Source organism: Hydra vulgaris, chromosome 07 (genome assembly GCF_038396675.1).
Source record: "Hydra vulgaris chromosome 07, alternate assembly HydraT2T_AEP".
Classification (NCBI taxonomy): Eukaryota; Metazoa; Cnidaria; class Hydrozoa; order Anthoathecata; family Hydridae; genus Hydra; species Hydra vulgaris.
In genome coordinates this window covers 26263212-26282444 of record NC_088926.1, presented here as the reverse complement: position 1 = coordinate 26282444, position 19233 = coordinate 26263212, and the positions used below count along the sequence as shown (strand labels likewise).

Below are 19233 nucleotides of genomic sequence, written 5' to 3'. Positions count from 1 at the left end.
TAGTTCGGACAATCTTTTGTCAAAATGTTTACACAGCTAAACCCAAAATCCTAATGAGTCTTTTAATCAAATAATCTGGGAAAAATGCCGCAAAACACATTTTGTTTCAAAAAATGTTATAGAGTTAGCTGTTTTCTCTGCAGTTATATCTTTTAATGGAGGTTACGTTTCCCATAAAGAAACATTTAAACAACTTGGATTTCATTGTGGAAAATATTTCCTTCTCGGTGCAATTAAAAAAGACAAAAATCGCGTCATTCATATGGAAAGGAAGGAAAAAGAAGTGACAAAATCAAGAAGGAAAAAATTGAGAGGTATAAAAAAAGGATTTAGCAAGGATGACTCCTATGTGTCTGGAAATTTTTAAAAATATATATTGTTAAAGTTGTTTTATTTTGTTTTCTTGCGTTTTCTCTGTTAACAGATTTTTAAACTTTGAACAAGAATATCTTTTGAACTACTTGGAGATTATGGCTAAAATTTTCACAGATTGTTCATCAGGTTACTGTGAAGGGATTTGACCAAAAAGAGACGTTTATAGTTAGCTGTTGTCGAGATATTGACATTAGCAGCACAAATTTTACATAAAAATTATTTTTTTAAATGCAGCCATTTTGATTCTGTAAAAGTTCTGATGGTGATTCTGGTCAAATCCCTCAATCAACATGTTGTTAACCTTTTTGCAAAATTTTAGCTTCACACACTGACTATTTCTTGAGAAATCCTTGTTTAAAAATGTAGTTAAAATTGTATATTTTTTGCTGACTCAAGATGTTTTCGAGTATACTAATACTTTTTTATATATTTACTCTAAATAATTTTTTAATGCACATAGTTTAAAAAAGAAATTGCATCAAAATTAAATAAATTGACTGTTTTAGTTTTTATGGGCTAGTACCACCTTAAATAATTTTACACCTAAATTAATTAAAAATGGTTCTGGTGGAACACGAGGCATAGTGGCAAACGTTTTGAAAGCCCAAGTTATTGCAAAACTATTAGTTACAAAGCAATAATACTTTATGTCATTACGCCAGTATATTTGCTTTATCATAATAATTCATGCATGAATTTTTAGTTTGCAAGTAGAAAATTTTATAATAAAAATTAAATTAAATATTCTTAAATTTGTCATCTGGTCACGTGAACGGGACAAGATGACTAAAATACAAAATATAATCACAGTTTTGCTTCCACCTTTTCTTAAATTTTATTGTTGAGTTGTTATTCATAAAACTATCTGGCCTCGTATGCCCTGTTTTCCTTTATGCCAAAATTTTTTACAAAAATGTTGGTGTACTAATTAGTTTATTTGTCTACTAGATTGTATTAAAAACATTTATTCACATTGTTTTAATAAACTTAAATTTAAAAGCGCGAACTTCTTTGTGAAAATTTTTTTAGTGCAGATAAAGAATTTCAAGGTTTAGATGTTTATGGAAAAACAAAACCTACAATCAATAGTGATGGCAGTGTTGTTTGGTTATTACCAATTATCTTGAGGTAAGACTTCATTAAGTTTAGCTTACTTATTTTTATTTTATTTATTAAATTTAACTGCTGCTTCTATTCATTACTTTTTACATTGCTGATAATTAAGATATAAATTATATTGTTTATTATTGTAAATTATATAACTTATATATTTTAATTAAAATGAAACATCTGGTATAGTATGTAAACTTATCCTCTTTCTTATAATAATTTACAATATTTCTAGGGGTTATATATACCCTTGTTATTCAAGTAATATAAAAAACAGTTAAAAAAACAAACAAATAATAAAACTTCAATGTAATGTGTTCTTGCGTCTTAAAAAAGAAAAATAAGGTTTCCAAAACGACGATATGACGTAATCACCGTGGTCTTCATTCAAACCGCTTTCACCCGGAGAACACTGGTGAAACTGTATTTTCAAGGACTCTCTCACTTTTCTCTTAAAATAGTCTTCCTCTACTTTAACAGTGTTGTTATTATTCCAGCCAAAGGCACCATGGCAATTTCTGGAATGCCCCGCTACGGCCGAATTTTTCGATTTTCTCTCAAAAGTGTGTTTTTGATGTTGGCAAATGCGAGTTGAAACCTTGAGTTTTGTTTCACCTACATAGAGCTTTCCACACGAACACTCCAGTGTTGGGAAGTCGAGGCTTGTTTTTTTGAGTTATTAATTGTTGAAGGTTTTTTGGTGATTTACATCTTTTATAAACTTGTACTTGTATAAAAGAGGTAACACTTAATTTATGTGCTGATAATATCCCAACACATCACAAAAAATTACTAGATTTAGGACCTAACTTTGTTCCAATTCCGAGTAAAGTTCCATATATGGATATAATAAGTATAACTAAAACGGCAGCTTTAAAGTTAAAATATTCAAACAAAAATACTGATGCAAATAAACTTAGACAAGATGTACTTCGAGTTTTGAAAATTCATAAACCGGTTTGTACAAATTTAGATAAGGATCAGTTTAAAGCTCTCAAAGAACTTAAGTCTAGCAACACAATTAGTATTTATCCGTTCGATAAAGGATCAGGCTTTGTTCGAATTAATAAAACCGATGCTCTTAAAAAAATTGAAGAACAACTCGGAAAATCTAAAATCATAAACTATGATCCAACTCAAAAACTCTTTCGCAAAGTTCAGAATACTTTACGAAATCTGAAAACAAAGTTTACAAAAAATGAATATAGATCAATTTATCCAAGTGACGCCACTATTCCATGATTATATGGTGTCATCAAAGCACACAAACCAACTTATAACTACCCAATGCGAATTATAGTAAGCACAATAGGATCACCTACATATAAATTATCAAATTATTTAGTAAATCTCATCCAACCTACCTCCAATCTTAACAAAACAAAACTTCGAAATTCAAAACAGTTTGTTGAATGTGCTCAATCATGGTATATCAATCCTGGTGAATTTCAAGTTTCCTTCGATATTGTTAATCTTTACCCTTCAATACAAGTTAAAGAATCAATCGATATTTTATTAGAACAACTCCATAACAGTCCTGCCTTTAAATCAAAATTATCTTTTTCAGAAATAAAAATACTTTTAGATTTGTGTTTGTCAAATTGTTATTTTTTACATGAAAACAACATACACACATTGGAAGATGCTGGTCCTATAGTTTTATCATTAATGGTAGTAATGGCAGAGAGTTTTCTACAACATTATGAAGAAAAAGCGTTACTACAGGCACAATATCTTACACCACCAATATGTGTAAAATCATTTAAAAGGTATGTAGATGATATCCATTCCCGTTTTATAAATGAGGCAGAATCAGAACGTTTTCTCGACTTGTTAAATAATCAACACACAAATATCAAATATACAATTGAAAAAGAAAGTGATTCACACTATAAAACAACAACAATAACATAGATAAACTAGAGCCAAATTATATTTCTTTACCATGGGTACCAAAATTAAGTAATCAATTAAAACAGATATTTAAAAGTGTAGGCTATACTCCAGTTTTTAAATCACCAAAAAACCTTCAACAATTAATAACTCAAAAAAACAAGCCTCGACTTCCCAACAACTCTTACCCAGGAGTCTACAAACTGGAGTGTTCGTTTGGAAAGCTCTATGTAGGTGAAACAAAACTCAAGGTTTCAACTCGCATTTGCCAACATCAAAAACACACTTTTGAGGGAAAATGGAAAAATTCGGTTGTAGCGGGGCATTCCAGAAATTGCCATGGTGCCTTTGGCTGGAATAATAACAACACTGTTAAAGTAGAGGAAGACTATTTTAAGAGAAAAGTGAGAGAGTCCTTGGAAATACAGTTTCACCAGTGTTCTCCGGGTGAAGGCGGTTTGAATGAAGACCACGGTGATTACGTCACATCGTCGTTTTGGAAACCTTATTTTTCTTTTTTAAGACGCAAGAACACATTACATTGAAGTTTTATTATTTGTTTGTTTTTTTAACTGTTTTTTATATTACTTGAATAACGAGGGTATATATAACCCCTAGAAATATTGTAAATTATTATAAGAAAGAGGATAAGTTTACATACTATACCAGATGTTTCATTTTAATTAAATTTTATAAAGCTTATCTAAGATGTTAACTTTTAAAAATAACTTATATATAAAATAAATTGCTAATAATTAAGATATAATCTTTGGTGCCTTGATTCTTTTGCTATAAGGTTTTCTAAAGAACAACGCAAACATTAATAATGCTTAATAATAGAGAAAAAAAAAACTAATTAAAGAGGTTGTGGTTTGATTAGCATCATAAGGTCAAATTTACTCAAGCATTTAGTTAAATCATTGCCATTTTACTGATTCTATACCATATGCCGGCTTAACTCTGCTCTGCATTTAAATCTTAGGTCTGGGTCTACATTACAACCGCAGAATATTTAAACCTTTTTATTTATATAAGAGTACATTTTTTTTATTTACATAAGAATATATCAAATACAAATTTTCAGCTACGAAATTATAAACTGATTCATCAATTTAGAGAATCTGGGAAGAAAGGAGGGGGTTTGTGTGCATTTATAAGTAATTCTTTATCATACAAGCTAAAAAAAGATTTATGCTCAACCACTAATGATTGTTAATCACTATGTGTGGAAATAATAAATAAAATCACAAAAAACATTATCATCCACATTTTATACAGACCACCTTCCGGCTCAATAAAACAATTTGAAAATCGTATTAAAAACATAATTAAAAATAAATTAAGCAAAAACAAAATTGTCGCCGAAGCTCTCGCTTTGGTGATCAGAGCGGACAGCAGAATAGAGGGTTTCTCGTTACCAGGCACACCTAAACCCCTCGAACTTTTTTGCCAGGGACGTAAAATCAGTCCGCTTTTTTTTTGAAAAAATAAAACTGTTTGAAAAAGCAAGTGGTTCAGTGATCAATGCCTCAAAAACCAAGGATCTCACCCTTGGGGGTTTTGATCTTAAAATGTACCCGGAATTGGACGACATAGAGTGGAACAACAACATGTTCCACTCTATGTCATCCAATTCCGGGTACATTTTTGGAACAAAGGTGTTACTTTTTACACCAGACTGAGCAATACTACCAATTTCAACTGGTTAGTAACTCTAAACAAAATAGAGAAAAAACTTAAGTTTTGGGACTACGTACTTTGTCACTTAGGGGAAAGACTATGTTGATAAACACGTTGGCAATGTCAAAAGTGTGGTTTCTGGAAAATGTGCTGCCCGTTCCCGAATGGGCAATAGAACGTCTGCACAGAGCCATTTTCGAAAATCTGTGGCAAAAGACCAATTTCAATCCAGTCAAGAGAGAGACACTTTTTTACCCGTCAAAAGCGGGGGTCTCGGAATTTTATCACCGAAGGAGCAAAGTCTTGCACTTAGCCTCAAAACGCTCTTTCAACTGAAAGAATGTGAAGAGGACAAAGCTCACAATTATTACTACTTTTCAAAGTATTGGTTGGCGAGTTCACTTATAAAATTTACGAACCAAAACCAAAGCTGGAACTTTTTAAAGCAGAACAATTTTCCAAAACACTGGGACAACAAAACATCTCAGTACTACAAAACAACAATAGAAATATTAGGCAAAAACGAGTCCCTTTTTAACATCCCCCAAAAAACAAAAAAAATTTTTTACTTAGAAGTGGCAAAAAACAAAAAGACAGTCGTGCCAGCAGAACTTTTCTTGCCGTGGACCCAAATTTGGAAAAAAACTTCACCTCCCACGCATGCGGACCGACTCAAAACATCCTCTTTCGTTTTTTACACAACAGTTTACCTTCTGTGGCCTTGCTAGCCAAAAGCACAAGGCAACAGATCATCAAAAACAACAAATGCAAAACTTGTGGTAAAATCGAGGACAACATCCATATCTTTGCCTACTGTTCTCCTTCTGTTGAAATTTGAGAGTATTTTAAACATGTATATAACTCCTTGACATCCCGAAACAATTTTTCTCCGATAAATTCCATTTTCTCGATTAAAACAGCGAATTTATCGGAGAAAAACCCCACTTCGCGCCTGCTGACACTCACTCAAACCATCATGAGTGCAATATGGAACAGTAGATGCCACCACATGTATAGTAACAAAAAAATTGACCCAATGGCAGTGATCAGGGTAATAATCAGAAACATCAGGAATATTATTACCTTAAAATATAATTATTATGTCCTTAGAAACACCGCGGACATTTTCTGTGAGTATTTTTGTATTAAAAATGTTTTCTGTTAAGTAGAGAATGGAAATCCGTAACTAAACATATGAGCTAAAACAAAACAACGGCTCGTTGTATGTTTAGTAAAGATTTCCTTCCCTCTGCATCTTTTTTCTATGTTATACAACACAATTATGATTATATATGATTAGATTAATCACTGCCAGCCCTTATTTTATGAAATATTATTAAAATACATAAGTGTTTATCTATAGTGTTCGTAACGTAATGTTCTGTGTAAAAGTCCTGTAGTTCCTCTTAATTTGTTTTGATATAAATCTTTTTTTCCTTATGAATCTTTCTTTAACCTATTTTACAATTTCTTCTTTTTTTAAACCTAATCAAAACTCTCGATGTCTCTCCGCACAACGGCAAAAAAATAAAAAACAAAAAATACAAAAAAGTATTAAACCAAAAAACACAAAAAAATATAAAATCAAAAAACACAAAAAAATAAAAAACAAAAAATACATCAAATATATAATAAAATAAATATAAATTGAAAAATGTATTTATTTACCAATACTTAATAATACCTGAGATAATGTAATTATAAAGAAAAATTTGTAATATTTATCATTTTGTAATAAAATAAAAAAAATAAAAAAAAATAATAAAAATAAAAATAAAAGCATTTATCTTGTAGGTGATTTTAACCTTGACCTGAACATGAGTCATTTAAATACAAATATAAATAATTTCTTTAACATCATATATCAGAAAGGCTATATTTCACTAATTAATAAACCCATAAGAATAACTAGAGAAAACGCAACAATTATAGATCAAATAATCACCAATGAATTCAAATCAAAAATCAAAACAGGAATATTTCAATGCGACATATCAGATCACTTCCCTGTTTTCTTATCTCACAAAAATGTGATAACATCTATGGACAAAAAGTAAAAAAAATACGCGAAATATAAGTGAAAAATCCATGAAAAATTTTAATACTCTTTTATCAGATTTAAATCGGGATGACCTCCTTGATATTGAACACACAGATAAGGCATACGATAAGTTTATTGATAAATTACAACAACTTTACAATACGTTTTTTCCTGTAGTTACAAAATGTGTGAAAAAAAACAACATTAAATCCATGGATAACACCTGGAATTATAAAGTCGTCAAAAAAAAAGCAACGATTATATAAAAAGTTTCTCAAAAATAAACTTTCAAGAATGAAACTTATTACAAAAATTATAAACGTGTTTTTGAGTTATCAAAAAGTCAAAGAAATATTACTATATCGAGCATTTAATAAAACATAAAAATGATCCAAAAAATACTTGGAACATAATTAAGGAAGTAATTGACACGAAACAAACTGGCGGAAATAGCCTTCCTATAAATCTAAACATTGAAAATAAAACTATTACAAATAAATCTTTAATTGCTGAAACACTTAATCAATATTTTGTCAGTTTAGGTTCCACTTTAGCGTCGAGAATAGAAACTTCTGAAGTAAACTTTGAGTCATATTTTACTCCTAATAAAACCTCTGAGATGGATAATTATGAAATTACTGAAAAGGAACTGTTAGATGCCGTATATCTTTTAAAACTAAACAAAAGTGTGGGGTATGATAATATTAGTATTAACGTAATTAAAAAATTGATAAAATACTTAACTATCCCTCTTTTACATATTTTTAATCTATCTTTAAAAGTAGGTATTTATCCGGAGAAACTTAAAATTGCGAGGGTCATACCTATTTTTAAATCAGGAGACATTTCTAATCCTGAAAATTACCGACCAATTTCAATTCTTCCTTGCTTCTCAAAAATCTTAATCATTAATAGTTAAAAAGTAACCGTGTAATAAAGAAGAGAAAAAACACCAAGATCAAATGTATACAAAAGTAAAAGATCATTTTGATATAAAAAATCATGGAAAAAAGAGAGATGATAGGGGAACATGGGGTAAGTTGACGAATGGGGCAAGATGACGACCTACAGTTATCTCTTAAGCAAAACTAAATATAACAGTTGACTTTAGCTGAAAGGGAAGTAGATTAATTTTACTAGATTTATCAATGGTTTCTTTTTAAATATTATTTCTGTGACGAAAGTTAAGTATTAAAAAAGTTTTTCCGACATTGAGAAAAAAACTTTTTATCCTCGTTTGACTTGATTTATTACATCGCTACATCACCAGCTAAAGGTAAGCGAGAAATTTCCATTTAGTTTGATTAAACTGGAAGCCAAATACAATATTTGTTTGACAATAGTTTTATTTTGTTGCATTAGAGTTTGCTACAAACTGATTACTAGGTTGTTACTGTTTTTTATGCATTGTCCGAAATAAATGTATAATTTATTAGTTTTAAAAATTACGCCTTTGTTTGTATTACTTTTTTATAAAAAAGAATTTGTGATGATGGTTTTTGAGGCGTTTATAGCTTCATAGAGTTTTCTTTTCTTTAAGTCTTAAACTTTGCTGACTCAAATCGTCATCTTGCCCCGCATACGGGGCAAGATGACGATTATTAAGATGATGATGATAATAACTGATGAAAAACTCATTAAACATTGTTTAATGAGTTTTTCATCAGTTATTTTCTACTTTTAGAGTGGTTTTTTGATACATCAGAGATGTATCAAAAAACGCGGAATGATTTTTTATCACTTTTAAATCAAGTTTTAATTTTTGGGACAGATATTGACTAAGATACAGGCGTTTTTCGAAACATTCGTTATCTTGCCCCGTGTTCCCATACTAAGGTAAAAGATCAGGTTCTTGTAAAACGCCATAAACCAGTATGGAAAATTGTATTTATAAGAAAATAATGAGTCTATATTTAAAGAAAAAATTAATCATTGTATTAGATCAAGAAGGAAACGAGTTGACACGTAAATTACAATTCATAACTTTTATGACCTTATAAAGTTTACACCCCCCTTAAATTGAGGGGGCTATAAACTTTATAATGTCATAAAAACCGATCAACAAGAGGTTATTGAATCAAATTTGAAATTTGTTGATGAATATGAATTACGTTTCAGATTGAAAAAAAATTCAAATTTGACTTGTTGCCCTCCTATTTTGGGCTGGGGGGGGGGCTAACGTTTCGGGGTTTTTATTGTTCCCAGTCTCCAATCACCGCAATTTTTTGCAGAGTATCCTCATTCCTCATATATATGAACATACTTAAATATGGAGTTTTCTTCATGTTTCAAAGTTGCTTAGCTCAAACATCAAAAAGAGTTGTCTACGGCCTTGATGTATGCTGTAAACAGCAACATTTTATCTCTCATAACCACTTAAATCGTTAAATGAATGAAGGTATAGTGTATAATTTAATTTAGTATCTAAATTGCATGTGTAGTTTATGTTATAATACATGTGAACTTTATATAGTAAAATATGTGTAAAACATATACATACTTAATTGTAATAAACATGTACACTCTTATAATAAATGTATACTTTAATTTAGGAGTAGTTGCAAAATTGATACAAAGTATTTTCCTTTTGATGAACAAAAATGTCTACTTATTTTTGGATCTTGGGCAAATGATTACAGAGCTATTGATATCTACCCCAAAAACTCCAGAGGCGATTTATCAAAGCTTAATGAAAACGGACAGTTTATTATTAGTGGTAAGTTCATCATTTTTAGTTAACAAAATGTGTAAATTTTTGTATATAAATAAAAATAAAAAAAGTAAACATTATGCTATTTTTGGTTTTAAATTTAAAGCTTTTATAATGGATCTGCTGCGGCGTTATTTGACTAAATTGTAACATAATTTTAATGATTGTAAACAGTAAACAGTTGGCATCCAACGACATTAATGTTGTTCGTATTTAATCAATATTTTGTAGTAAAAAGTGTCCAAATAGTAAAAAAAAGCTTTAAAATGTGGTCAAGAGTTTTAATTTAAGTTTTTTTATAAATGTTTTTTGTTTTTTTTTAATTAATTTTTATCAAAATGTAAAATATACTGAAAAGCAAGAGTTTTGTAAAAGATGGATTTGGAAAGAATGAAGTAATGAAAAAAATATTTTAATTTTTGGTCAAATAACACATTTCAAATTGATGTTGACTCTAACATTCTTATGATGGCAGCTAAAAATATTAACAAAAGTCTTTTTTTCTTTCTCGAACCCTTCCTCCCCAAAGAAGGTTATTTTTAACTTATAGTCAGTATTTTAAGGAATATATTGGCTAATTGGCAGATTTTTGGTTTTAAGTACTTTTTTTTTAAGAAAGCAGTTGGCAATTTTAAGGGATTCGCCCTCCTCCCTCATTTTATTCTTAGTATCGATGCTGATAATGTAAATAACAAACCAAAAAATTTGTATTAGTGTAACACCGCATAGATTTTTTTAATATTTTTGTTCAACACACTTTCAAGGTAAATAAATATACATGGTAAATCTGCAGTTACTGCGGATTATATTTTTGTTTTTGTTATTTTTTTTTGCTTGTTGTGATTTTATTAAATTTCTCAGTAAAATTTCTTAGTAAAATTTCATATTAAATTTCAACTCAAATTTTTATTTATGTTTTAAATTTTTACTTATTTATTTTAAATTTGTTAAATGTACTATGTACTTCGTGTACATATAATGACTAATTTAACTTTAAATTTATTAAATATACTAGGGCCTTGTTGTACCTATTTTAATTTACACCTAGTAACAGCGTTAATAAAAAGTAAAAATTTTATTTGGGTATTTAAAGGTAGGTTGAGTTATGATATAATTCTGAATTTTTATTAAAGATTTTTAATATTATATGCATTAATAATTTTTAATAGTATATGAAAATTTTTTAATACTTATTTTAATATAAATTTTTACTTAAATATTCACTATAAAACTTTTATTTAGGATTAAAAAAAATACTGGGAGTAAAATATACTACAATAATACTGTTAATAAACAGTTTTGATGCACTTTATGTATTAAGTTTATCGTGCTTAAGTAATTATTATACTTAGAATAATTAGCATAATTATGAGTAGCATAATTAGACTCCTTTTATTATTGCGGCCATACGAAAAGTAAGTGGACTGAGAGTCCAGTGTTTTCAAAACTTAATTTTTAACATAATCAAGTTGTTAGGTTATAACTCATTTTGTTATACCTCAAAATTGTTTAAATGAAACTGTGTGTTAATTGCAAAAAAACAGACAGTGATGTGAAAAATATCTTACATAAAAAAAAACTGCTGCCTACGCTGCCTTAGTAATAAACCAATCAGCTTTCTATACTGTCATATACATATATATATATATATATATATATATATATATATATATATATATATATATATATATATATATATATATATATATATATATATATATATATATATATATATATATATATATATATATATATATATATATATATATATATATATATATATATATTTGCAACTTTTATCATAAATTTACTTTATTTTAGGATTTAATGTTACTCGGCGGTTAGAAAACTTTACTTGTTGTCCCAATCCGTTTGTTACTTTAACGTACGAAATAATCATTCAACGAAGAGCGAAATACTATTTGTTTAAAATTATACTTCCTGGAATTTATATTGCTTTACTGTCTTGCTTTTCTTTTGTAATTCCTCCAGTTTCTGGAGAGCGAGCTAGCTTGGTTATGGGAAATTTTATTTCATTAATAGTTTATGTGCTTATTATTTCTGACTCCGTACCTGCTAGTTCTGATTCGTTGCCGCTTCTTGTAATGTAAGTAGTAATATTTATGAACCTTCAGTACTTGCAGTAAGTAATAATATTTATGTACTAGAACTTTCATTACTTGCAGTTAGTAGAAATAATTATCCCTTTTTAGTTATCTACCTAAAATATTTAATAATTTTAAATATAAATATAAAGATTAAAATTAATTTTTTTCTTTAGATTCTATGAAATATTATTGTTAGTAATCGGACTTGCATTAACGACGAGCTGTCTAATTTATTATATGTGTGTAAAAACTGTACCTGTTCCAAAATGGCTCAAAGTCATTTTTTTACAGAATCATTTCATAAACTTATATCGTATTATTGCAGCAAAATATTGTCGAAATAAGCAGAACTCAGTAAAAAGTGGTTATAAAAAACAAAGAAGAACGTCTACTAACAGTCATGTTATTACAAGCCGAAGTCCTAAGTTTCGCAGCATTCAACACAATCGAAATCTTTTGGATTTGAAAAAAATTTATAATATCACAAAAAGTTGTGACAAAAATGAGATAACTTATCTAAAGCATATTAAAGAATATTTAAATGATTTTAGTTTGAGAGATAGTAATCGTAGTGATTGGGAAGATATAGCTTACGTAGTTGATAAACTCCTATTAAATGGGTTTACGTTGCTTATTGGAATTAGCATTATTTTTATTTTTGCGTACCCTCCAAAAATTGTATTTTAATAATATGTTTTAACAACTCATTTTTTTTACAAAATAATACTAATAAAAATAAGTTTACCTTATAACTATCAAATTTTTGTTTTGACATATGTGTATCATTTTTGTCTTGACATATTTATATTATTTTAGTAGTTGATATACAGGTATTATGAAAATGAACATTCTTGATAAATTTATTAAATTTATTATATATATATATATATATATATATATATATATATATATATATATATATATATATATATATATATATATACGTATATATCTATATTCTTTTTCTGGATATGGATTCTTCCTGATAAGCTTACTGATGGCGAAACAAATTGTTGAAGAAAATTAGATAAGTGTTTTTACTAATTTATTATTGCTCTGTTCTTTAAAAACATTGAGCACTCTATTTGTAAAATACACTAACATAATTTATATTTTATATATATATATATATATATATATATATATATATATATATATATATATATATATATATATGTATATATTCAAAAAAAAAAAACTTCTTTTTATGGATTAATTTCTATTTGTTAAAAATATATTTATTTTTACGATATTTCGAGGGAATATTGATACCCTCGTTATCAAGTATATCAAAAACTGTTATAACGGTTTTAATATACTTGATAACGAGGTTATCAATATTCCCTCGAAATATCGTAAAAATAAATATATTTTTAACAAATAGAAATTAATCCATAAAAAGAAGATGTTGGTTTTTTTAAAATTTTTAATGTAGAGCATACCTTTCAAATACTATGGTTTTTAAAAAGACCAAAGGTATGCTCCACATTACTATCTACTTGAAGGTGAACTTTATTAAATATATTTTTTCTGGTATAGTTGGCTGATAAAATAGTGTAACCATGACTGGTAACTCGTATCCTGAGTCTGCAAAAAGGAAACCAACATCAGGATTATATTCCAATGTCTTTTTGATGCTAAATTAGAAAAAATAAAATTTTTATCTAGGATACTTTTTGACAATACTCTGAAAAAAGAAAAAGCTAGTTTTAAGTAAGCAAACTTAGTCTACACTGTAAAAAAATCTAACGCCAACATAACGGTTACGTAACGGTAAATGAAAAATTTAACGTTATGTTTACCGTTATGTTTTTTAAAAAGTGTGTCTTAATCGTAAATTATTATTATTATATTATTTTGTCCGTGAAAATTTACCACGGTATGTATTTAAAAATTTACATGTGGGGTCAACTAGGAAACTATTTGTGATATATATAGTGATTACCCTAATGGGATGTGATAATTTAGAAACCAAATACAAATAGTTAGCAATACTTTGAAAATTTACTGGGGGGGGGGGGGAGTTCAAGAAGCCTGAATAAGAGGGATGTGACACTTTAAGTAAAAATTTCTGCTTCTAATTGCGTTATATAAAGAGATTATGCATGAGGGGTGGAATAATCTAGATGCCAAATACTAATAGTTTGCAATTCTTTATAAATTAATAAGGGGATGTACTGTTTTAGAAGCCTGCATACAAGGAATGTGATATTCTAAGTAACAATTTTAGCTTCTTTTTGCAATTTATATAGAGACACAGGGAGATGTGATATTATAGAGACCAAGTACAAATACTTTTAAAATCAACTAGAGGGATGGAATACTCTAGAAGCCTGCAAAGGGAGGATGTAATATTATAAGTAAGTATTTTAGCTGTTTTACCAAAAAATGCTATGGCACTCCTTCACGTGACACCTACTCGCGTCAGCCCTAAAGGGGTAGGGGAGTGATATTTTAGGTAAGATATATACCACAAATAGTTGTAGCTATTTCTTATTTCTTGTAGCCTTTCAATTAACTTTAAACTTTTTGAAAAAAAAAAGAAAACTAGGTTTGAATCCACTGACTATTTTTCTATGCGCTTTCGTTAAGCACCGCTTCACTCTATCACCTTCCTTTTTGTTCTTTATTGGTCTCTTTCATCTCAAGACTGCTCTTTTTTTGATGTTATTTCTGATTAATATCGTTGTTGTTAGTGACTTTAGCGCTTATCATACTGAATGGCTTGGCTCGAGTGTTAGTGACTCTGCAGGTGTTAAGGCCTACAACTTTTGCCTTTCAGAATTTTTAACACAAATAGTCAACTTTTTAACTTGTATCCTTGACAATCCAAACCATTTATCTTCTCTACTCAACTTATGTCTTGTTTATCATTCAAGTCAGTGCTCAGTTTCTTTACATTCACCTTTAGGTGCATCTATTATTGGTTTGATCTCTCTACTTTGATCTTATTCTTCTGCATTACCAGAATCCTCCTATTATCCCCTATCCTTTATCATTGCACCTTTTGAAACTACCTTGAAGCTGACTGGAATTCTTTCTGTGATTATCTTCATGATGGCTCTTCGGTTGAAATCTTTTGTCTTCCTGCTGACAAATGCGCTTCTTATGTAACTTCTTGGGATTCAGGCTTACATAGAAACCTTTATTCCTCAATAATTCCAATTTGTACCTCACTTTTTTCCATGGTTTTCCTTTCATCGTACTGCTGGAATTTCCAATTGTAATCATTACTTCCATATCAATCGCCAAAACAATTCTCTAAAAAACAGACATCATTTACTATTTTACCATTGAAATCATTGTAAAAAGGTTTTATCTAATGCCAAAGCCCGTCTTCTCAGGAAACATAATATCGTATTGTATCTCAAAAACTAGGCTCCAGAGACTTCTGGAGAATCTTTAATAAGTCTATAATATTCAAGTCTGTTAATCCTCCTTGCATGGTCGAGATTTTTTTACCTCACATAAAGACAAAGCTAAATTGTTTGCTGAGAACTTCATCAATATCATCAATATCATCTCTTGATTCCACTAATCGCGTCCTACCTAATTTAGTTGACAAAAAGGCTTATCCATTGCTTGAAACTCGTATTACTCCAGCTTTTGTATCTAAAGTGATTTCCTGCTTAGACTCTTTCTACAGCTTATTTTCTAGATAACACACCTGTTATAGTCTAGCAAAAGTGTTCTCCAAAGCTTGTCTGTACTTTTAAAACTATTAAACGAATGTTTATCAGAGTCTTGTTTTCCAGCCAGCTGGCAAGCTGCATCTGATATCCCAATTTTAGAAAATTTCGGAAAGCGATCTTTATCTTTAGGAAAGTGAACTTTAATATTAAAAAAATTCAATTTTTTTTCAGCTAATTGTTATTGCAACATTTTTTATCAATAACTTTCCTATATTCATGAACAGTAATGTATTTGATGAGTCATCTATCCTTCGCCTTGTAGGATTAACTTATACTTCAGATCTTTGTTGGAAACCATTTATCGAATCCATTGCAAAATTTTCATTTGCTAAGGTAGCATCTCTTTAATATGGTTGCTAGTTTTTCTCTCCGGATTCTATTCTTTATCTCTATAAATTTCAAATCTGTCCTTGTATGAAATACTGTTGCCATATATGAAGCGGATCGAATGATGTCCTTTCTCTTTTAGACAATCTTCGAAAACGCGTATACATTAATATTATACGCATAATAAAGGCATAAACTTACACATTTTATATATATATATATATATATATATATATATATATGCATTTGCAAAAATACTTATCTAATTTTCTTTAACAACTTGCTTTGCCATCAGTAGGTACATCAGGAACTTGTTGAAGAAAATTAGCACTCTATTTGTAAAACAGACTAACATAATTTATATATATATATATATATATATATATATATATATATATATATATATATATATATATATATATATATATATATATATATATATATATCATATCATATATATATGTATATCATATATATATATATATATATATATATATATATATATATATATATATATATATATATAAATATATATATATATATACACACACACATATATATATATATATATATATATATATATATATATATATATATATATATATATATATATATATATGTATATCACATATATATATATGTATATCATATATATATATATATATATGTATATCATATATATAAATATGTATATATATATATATATATATATATATATATATATATATATATATATATATATATATGTATATATATATATATATATATATATATATATATATATATATATATATATATATGTATGTCATATTGTATATTAAGGAACTTAATAGAAGTGCTCATTTGAGCGTGTTTGACACGGAAATCTTAGCAGCCATTGCAACCACAGCGAGTAACACAGGTAACAGCGAGAAAGAGTTGCAGCACTACTTTTTGGTGGCCAATTCTAGCGCCGATTTTTGGTTTTTATATAGAAACGATTCATTAGAGTTCCTGTTTTGACCGACTACTTTGTGTATTAATAATTTAGACCCGACTTCTGCATAATCGACTGTTAATTAAGACAAAGGATAGGGCCGACTCCTGCACAACCAACAACTTTAAAAGACTTCATTTACAGCGGACAAATCAGTTACACACCTAAATTAAAAACTTAATCAATACTTATTTGCAACTTATTAACCATTTATTGTCCATTGGACAATAAGACATTTTTAAACAATTCAAGTTAGGGATATAATGACTTTGGCGATTGTAACTGAATTTTTCACTAGTCAGTTCTAAATGGTTATTTTATTAGTCGATTGTAACTAATATTTTAATTAATCTATCCTGAAAAAAGTCGGTTCTATTAAGGTTGGTGTATAATTTGTTCTGTCATAATTGTCGGACGCAGATAGTAGTCGATCCTTGTGACACGCTATATTTTTTATAAGAAAGGTAAACGAAAGTGTATGCAAATATCTAACTTACGTAAGCTTGAAATTATGTAATATTAAAACATATTGAAACATGTTTTAAGTAGATCAAGTTTACAGTTTCACTTTCACTTAAGAACTGCGGCAACATCTACTGAAAGTTGATCTGTAGGCTTTATTTTTGATTTATTAGGTCTTTTATTTCTTATATACTTTCAAAATTTTTATTAGACAACATGTCTGCGTGGTCGAATGGTTAACTCACAAAGTTACTGAAGCAAAAAGCCGTGTTTCTAATCCTACCGATTAGAATTGGGTGGTCTGTGGAGATATTATTAGTGAATAAAGTAACTTTGAAGTAATAAATAGAAAATGAAAAGTTCTTGTTAAAAGATTAAAATCAGAAAAGTATAGTAATCGCTTTGTTGTACCGAGGTTGCAAAGTGGCAACGGCAGTGTTGGTATATGGGGCTGCTATAATTTTAACGAAATAGGAGTGTGTAACATTTATGCAGGTTGAATCAACTAACATACATGTATAGAGACTCTAGAGAAATGCATGGTTCCATCAGTGGATATGCTAATTGATCGAAACAAATAGTGGCAATTTCAACAAGATTTGGCGTCTGCCCACACAGCTGGTACAGTCAAACCATAGATAAAAAAAAATAAAGAAAAAATTTAATGCCCTGGCCTGGTTGATTACCAGATTTGAATCCAATCGAATCTATTTGGGTATGGATGGACAAAGAATGGCTTAAATGCTATTTTTGTTGCTTTAATTGTTTTGAATTACAATTTTCTGTAGTTTTTTCATTTAGGATTTCTTTTTTGCTTAACAAAGCATTATTGTGACCTTTTATAATTCTTTCCATATTTTTTGTGCAACTGTAGCTAACTTTAATTGTATTTCGATTAAAAAATTTATGTAATTTATTGGAGGGCGGGAAATGCTTATCGACCAATTTTAAAAACACTTTTCCTATGTTAGTGGAAACATTTTTGCTATATTGGGGGTTGAACCAAATTACATTTCTAGTTCTATTTCGTTTTTTGTATTATTTTTTTCAGGGTCAAATTTTACTTCAAAATTTTCAAAACCACTTTTTTTTAGGGCATCTTCAAATATTCGTTTAGAGGAATGGAATACATTTTCATTAGAGGAGTTTTTGTTTAATCCGTTATTTATTGGAATCGGGATTTGTTTTAGAATTTGGGGTGGATGATTTGAGTTAATATTAATATACAATAATTCATCGTTTGGTTTTTTGAAATGCTTATATGAATTTTCAGAGAGGTTAAATGTGACATCAAGAAAATTCACAATTTTTAAATTTATGTTTATTTCGATTTGAAAGGCAATATTTTTAAAAATTTTTATATCTTTTCTAATTTTATTGAGCTGTGGACCAGATTTTTTAGTTAATTTACCTAAGGTTCTCCATAATCGAAAATAAAAATAACTGTTCATTTATTCAATTTGACATTAAAATTTTTTACCCCTCAATAACTGCAGGTATCTTAGACAAAACAGTTCAATGCAAAAAGCCACACAGTTATTACTGAAGACCATTGTTTTCATGTTTTCTTTCAGTATTACTGAAAGAAAACATGAAAACTATGGTCTCAAAATTACGTTTAATTCGGACTGTAGAGAAAATTTACTTTTTAAAAATTTTGATTTAGATATGGTCTCAAAGTCACTTTTAATTCAGACCGTAGAGAAAACTTTAGTTCGAGAAAATATTTTTTCCTGCTTCGTACATTGTTTTTATATCACGACTTGTACCATTGTTATATCACCCAAAAAAAATTTTTATCCACTTATTTAGGTAAAATTTTTCTTTTCTTATTACAGTATTTAGTTAGTCTTATTACA

General features: G+C 28.5%; 1 protein-coding gene across 1 annotated transcript in view; it reads left to right on the top strand.

The window, feature by feature from the left end:
- The window catches only part of LOC100214276 (neuronal acetylcholine receptor subunit alpha-3), a 35705-nt gene extending 23028 nt beyond the window's left edge, over positions 1–12677 (top strand). Inside the window, exons 5-8 of the mRNA XM_065801495.1 lie at positions 1405–1503; positions 9652–9815; positions 11631–11916; positions 12091–12677. Coding sequence (XP_065657567.1) covers positions 1405–1503; positions 9652–9815; positions 11631–11916; positions 12091–12604 — 1063 coding nt within the window. The 3' untranslated portion in view covers positions 12605–12677. The remainder of the gene's footprint in view (positions 1–1404; positions 1504–9651; positions 9816–11630; positions 11917–12090) is intronic.
- The last annotated feature ends 6556 nt before the right edge of the window (positions 12678–19233 follow it).